Here is a 6,000-nt window from a genome sequence, read left to right on the forward strand (position 1 = left end):
TTCCCAGGTACTCAAGCAGCCAAGGATCCGCCTGCTCCCTCCTTGCTGCTCTCCTCGAGCTCCTGCCTGTGCTCCTGCTGAGCAGAAATGCCACCTCAGCCCTGTCCCCGTCACCGAGGGACGAGCAGCACTTGACGCTGTCACTCACCCTGGTCCCCGGATGGCACCGGGGCAGGAGCTGCTCAGCCACTGCCGGCTCTCCCTGCCCACCAGTGCGGCAGCTGGAGGTGGGAACGAGCTCCCATTTCCATCCCAGCTCCCATCCTGCCTGTTCTCCTCCTCAGCTGGCTCCCCAAAGCTTTGGGGAGCAGCGCAGTGACAGGCACAGTGACACCGCCTGCCTGGGACAGGACCGTATCCCCCTCCCTCGCGGTGATCAGGTCATCAAAATTTCATCATCGCTGTGCCCAGGCACTAATGGCTTCCCAAGCAGCATCAAATTTTAATCTTCCCTTCCTCTCCCCTAAAAGCCACTCTGCTTCCTGAGAGCTGGTGCCTTGCACGAGGCCACCAGCGAATGTGGCAGTGCTGGCAGGGACAGGAGAGCCAGGGCCATCCCCTCCTGCCCTGATGCCACTGGCACAGAGGAACCAGCAGCTCCCATCACCAAAGTCCTGGTGTGAACACCAGCATCACATCCCCAGCAAGGGCAGGGGCTCGTCCTTGCCCCCCTCCTGCCCAGCCCCACAGGGCACCGTGTGTGCAGACGTGCCCAGGCTCCACACACGGGGACAGAAGATGCTGGAACTCCCCTGCTGCCACCTCTAATAAGCCTCTTTGGTGGAAGCTGCCCATGGCAGGCCCCTGCCCCAAATCCCGTCTGGAACCTTAAGCTGCCCAAATCCCTCCTGGGACTGGCCACAGCCTCCTCAATCCCATTAGAGGTGCTGTGCCCACACGGGGGGTCCCGGGCTGTGCCCCCAGCACTGGCTGTGGGGAAACTGCATCTCACAGAGAGTGAGCAGGAGCGGGCTGGGGACCCCCAGGCTCCCCCCAGCTCTTGGGGATCCCTTTATTGCCTTGTTCATCAGCCCAAGGGGTGATGGTGGGGTGCCCCCAGGCCTGGCACAGTCCCCAGGCCCAGCACAGGTCGCACTGCGACAGCTCCAGCCCAGGCAGCGCTGCCGGCTGAGCCTTCCCCCAGCTCCGCACTGGGCTCCGGGTAATTAGCGCCAGGCCCCTAATCAATAAGTTATTTTTTGCCACGGGTAATTAATAATTACACAGCACAGACGGGCTGTAATTAAACTTCCATCCTGTCTCTCACGGGCAGCAAGGGGCCTTTTTTAAGCAAGCACAGGTATGGAAGTGCCTCACCCCGTGCCCGGGCAGCCCCTGCGCCCTGGCTGGGGAGGTCTCGCTCCATCGCCTCCTCCTTCCCTCCCCGATTGATCCCGTTTTCCTCGGCTGCCAGAATCAATAGCACTGGCACAAAGCTCTGCTGGCCCTCACTGCCAGCCCTGCCTGCCCCACCGCAGTGGGACAGACCAGAGCCTGGAGGAGCCCTGTGCCGGGCTGCTCCCAGCTCCACCGCCCTGCTCCCTGTCCGTGCCAGCGGAGAGCGCCAGCACCCCACGGGCACGGCGGGCGGGAGGTGACCCTGCTGGCGTGTCCCCAGTGCCACCCGAGGCAGGGGAGGCGGGCACGTGCCAGGCGTTGGGAATGATCCCTCCAGCACGCCCAGCTCGCTGGTGGCCGCTGCCACGCCGGGCACCGAGCAATGTCACAGCGTCCGCGAGGATGTGACACGCGCCGCAGAGAGCCAGAGCCGCCAAGCTCAGCTCCTGCACCAGGAGAGCAGAAAAAAGCCCCTTGCCCACCCCTCCAGAGCGCTGGGGCACGGGCAGCCCCACATCTCTCAGCCCACAGCCCCACAGATCAATGGAAGGAGGGTGGGTGACCCCAGGAGCCCGTCCCGCGGGCACGGAACAAACGGATCGCAGGGGAGCCGGCAGCCGGAGACGCCAGGCAGGAGAAGAGAAACTCGGCAAGGGAGTGAATCAATCAAAGAGACCTTCAGAGCTCCCCACACAGGGCCTGCCCGGATAATATACTGCCGCTTTAGATGTTATGTTCTGAACTTAATTACTGAGAAATTATAGCAGTGCTGGGGGAGGCTCAGGGGAAGCGGGAGCACGGGAGCGCTCAGGGACTCCTGGCTCCACTCGCTGCCACAAGCAAGGGCAAGAAATGTCGTGGGTGAGGACCCCCGGCGCTGCGCTCTGCTGTGCCCCCCCATTTCCCGTCTGGATCTGCTCAGCCCAAGCGCAGGGACAGAGGCAGCCGCGCCGCAGCCCTGCCAGCCGGGAGCCTCCTCTCTGGGCCTGCAGGGGAGGGGACCACAGCGTCCCCCCGGCCCCTCTGAACCCCAGCTGCACCCCGAAGGGCCACGAACTATTTTTATATCCCTGTGGGCTAGCGGAGCAGCTGGAAGCAGCCTGTGCTGTGCCCGAGCCCAAAGGGAGAGCAGCAGAGAGGGGCTCACCCTGCCCTGCAGCCCCCAGGGGTTGTTGGGGTGCAGTGGGAGCCCCAGGCACCCACAGGGGGGTCTCGGGGGTACAGACCCCACCAGCCCCTGCCAGTTTGTACCAGCGGCTGGAAGTCGACAGGACCAACATCAGGGTATGAGCTGCTCCCTGGGAATCCCCCAGCCTCGCAGCCCGGGGTTTGTGCTACAACGGGGGTACCCTTGGGGCAGGGTGGGGGGGTATGGGCAATGCTCACCCCTCGGGGTTGCCCACTCTCCCGAAGGTGATCCAGCACAGACTCTACCTCATGCTCAGAGCAACACGTTCGCCCCATCCCCATCCTGAGGGCAGTTATGGGCAAGGGGGAGGCAGAGCAGAGCCATGCTGCTCGTCCCCCTGAGCCACCACGGTCACCGCGCTGCACCCGGCACCGGCGGGCCCCGAGTGCTGGCTCCGGGGAGGCTTTGCGAATATCACGGATGCCGCTCTTCCCCCGGTAGGAGCTCCGGAGCCGCCTGGCTCCCATCCCCCGGCTGGCGCACCGATCTCCCAGCGCGGGCTGGCAATAGGCTCGGTTGAGGGGTGCAGCGCGGGGTCCCCCCGTCTCCCGCCGCCCTCCGCATCCCCTTACCTTGGGCGCCGGCTCCTGGGGGGCCGGGCAGGGCGAGCACGGCGAAGCAGAGCAGCCCCCAGCTCCGGAGCCGGGCCATGGCTCTGCCGAGACAAGCTGGGGAGGTTGCGGGGGGAGAACTTCCCCGACTTTATAATCCGGGCGGCTCCGGCGCAGGGATCCCCGCAGCAGCGCTGCTCAGGGGGAGGCGAAGGCGCCGGGGCGAAGGGCTCCTCGTGGGGCTGGGGGCGGTCCGCGGGCAGCTCCCCACCATCGGCGGCTTCCCCAGGGACGTGCGGAGCCGGGACCACCAAATCCGGAGCGGAGCCGGCAGCCGAGCCCCTCCCCGAGCGCTGCGCCCCGCGTCAGGGAAGGGGACGGGAAGCGCAGGGCGCCGCGCCCCCGGCCCCTCCTGCCCGCCCGGGCTCCATGGGGGCCGGGTCCCCGCCGCTCCGGGGCCGAGCGAAAAGTTTGGGGGCGGGGGGCGGCCCCTCCCCAGCGCTCAGCTCTTGCCGAGGGACATCCCCTCCTAGGCGGCTCCGGGCGACAGAGAGAGGATTCGTCCCTGGCGGGGAACGGGGGAAAGTGCGGCGGCGGCGGGCGGCGGCGCGGGGTCCCGCTCGGAGCCGCCGGCGGTGCGCGGCGGGCGGGCTGGCGGCGCCGCGCCGATCCCTCTCGGCGCTCCGGCCGCTGCTGCTCCTCCTGCGCTGTGCGGCGGCGGAGTGAGCGGCGGCGGCGGGGCTCGGCGGAGCCGGGGGCAGCCCGAGCCGGGGAGGCGGGGAGACGGCGCGGCCCCGAGCGCTACCCAGCGGCCGCGGAGGGAGCGGGCGCGTCCCCACCGGCCGCCCCCGGTTCGTGCGGAGCGGGCGCGTCCCCCCCCTCCGCTCCCGGTGCCCCCGCTGTGGAAACAGCGGCTGCTGTCTGCAGCTCCCACCCTAACCCGCCCCTCGCTGCCCCAGTCCCTCCGACAGCACGCAGAGCATCAGCACCCGACCCCTGCGAAGGGGACACAGCTCATCCCTCAGGTAGCTCCAAGGCAGAACTCAATGACACAGGATTACCAGAGCAAACGTTTCAAGGTTCTCAAAAACAAACCTCAAAAAAACCAACAAAACCTTTGACCCCAGAGATGACCCAGCAGCACCTCCCTGACAACGCACCACCTCATCAGGCCTGATCCCGCAATTCCTCAAGCCCAGAGCTCCCAACAGGATCACACATCCTTCAAAGATGTCTGTGCTTTCTGCTAGCACAGTGCCTTGCATTAGGTGGGGGAAAGCAGCTCAGTCACGGCTGCTACCGAGCATTAACACCCAAGGACCTGCACCATCTGCACAGGAGGAAATATCCATCCGGAATTCTGGATCAGCCTCCTGAGCACACACACGGCACCTCTGAGCCAAGGGACCTGCGAGGATCAGGGTGAAACGAAAGCATGAGCAGATTAGCCTGGAGCCAGCCCGGCAGTGCCGGGTCACACCAGGGCAGGGACAGAGGGAGCACTCTCCCACAGGCACTGACAGAACTGCCTGTGCCGTCCCCGGTGTGCATTTCCACTGCAATGGAACCCTCACGTGGAAATCCTGCTCAGCCCTTGGGGGGGACAACGCCTGTGAGCACGTTGCGTATTTGGAGAGCTACTGCCAAATTTCCCATCGACCTCTTGAAGAGAGACTGAACAATAACCCAGCTCTTGCCCACCCCGGCATTAATCAGCTCCGTGGCTGGCATTCTCAGCTGAGATGACGGGATCAATGTGCTGTGGGAGGCAGCAATCCTGGCTCACCCCTCAGGGAGGTGTTTCCCGATGCTGGAGTGAGAAGAGGGAGAGGCTGCCCTGCCAGGGGTGAGCTCAGCCCCCATCGGGGGTTCAGCCCCGTTCCCCAGGCACCTCCACACACGCTGCAGCCACAGTAACGCTCAGCACGCTCCCAGGCCCCTGCAGGATCGGGGCTTTGTTCCATGAAGAACAGGAATTCCTGTCTCCAGGGCCATAAATCCGGGTCTGACCCTGGTGCCAGCGCTGATTTATGGTTATTACCATTAATCTTGCTGAGCTGTGAGTGGTTTATTACCCACTTGCACAGGTACCTGGCTCCCCACGGTCACCCAGACTGATTGAGGCTGGATCTCACATCAGTGCCCCCACCAGAGCACGTCCTCCCCTCCCCGTCCTGCCTGCTCTGTGCCAGCTCTCCTCTGCCCAAAGCCCTCCAAGCAGGAGCAAGTTCCAGCAGGCAGCACCACACCTGTACCTGTCTCCAGGAGCGTGTGGAAGAGCCTGGAGCTGCTGGCACATCCCAGGGATCAGAGAGGGCAGCGTGGCCCCACTCTGCCCCCCACCCGTGTCCCTGAGGGCATCCCAGGTGATGTCTGGGTGTCCTCCCCATGCTGCTGGGCCACCCTGCCCCACACAGGGCCTTTCTCCATCTCCCACGAGTTTTGGCCCCCTCCTCCACCAGCATTTCTGAGAATCCCAACTTAACCTACAATTTGGGGCAGCACCGCTCATAATTCCAGCAGGAATCGTGACAGCGCATCCCCACAGACCACCGCGAGCCACATCGCACGACTCCTGCCCCTCCAAGGCTTCTCTAAAAGGGGTTTTTGAGCTCCTCTCTCGTCGCTGACCCCTGTCCGGGGGTCTCCGGCCCTCACGGGCAGTTCTGCATCCCCGAGCAGCGCTCGGAGCCCGGCCAAGGCGGGGCCGGTCCCGGAGCCGCCGGCCGCGGGCAGCAGGAGCCCGCCCGGGGCTATTTGCGGATGTGAACGCTGTTATTTTGCCTCCTGCTTGAAGAGGGCGCATCAAAGTCAAACCCAAAATACGGCGCTGGGCTTGAATTAAAAAACTCTTGTCTGAAACCAAGGCAAGTTCCAAAAAAAGATCAAGGCTTTGTTTGAAATGTAAAAAGTCTTTGCTGG

General features: G+C 64.7%; 1 protein-coding gene across 1 annotated transcript in view; it reads right to left on the reverse strand.

The window, feature by feature from the left end:
- The window catches only part of SDK2 (sidekick cell adhesion molecule 2), a 49,995-nt gene extending 46,238 nt beyond the window's left edge, over nt 1-3,757 (reverse strand). Inside the window, exon 1 of the mRNA XM_036404778.2 lies at nt 3,100-3,757. Coding sequence (XP_036260671.1) covers nt 3,100-3,178 — 79 coding nt within the window. The 5' untranslated portion in view covers nt 3,179-3,757. The remainder of the gene's footprint in view (nt 1-3,099) is intronic.
- Nucleotides 3,758-6,000: the final 2,243 nt, after the last annotated feature.

Source organism: Molothrus ater, chromosome 19 (assembly GCF_012460135.2).
Source record: "Molothrus ater isolate BHLD 08-10-18 breed brown headed cowbird chromosome 19, BPBGC_Mater_1.1, whole genome shotgun sequence".
Taxonomy (NCBI): domain Eukaryota; kingdom Metazoa; phylum Chordata; class Aves; order Passeriformes; family Icteridae; genus Molothrus; species Molothrus ater.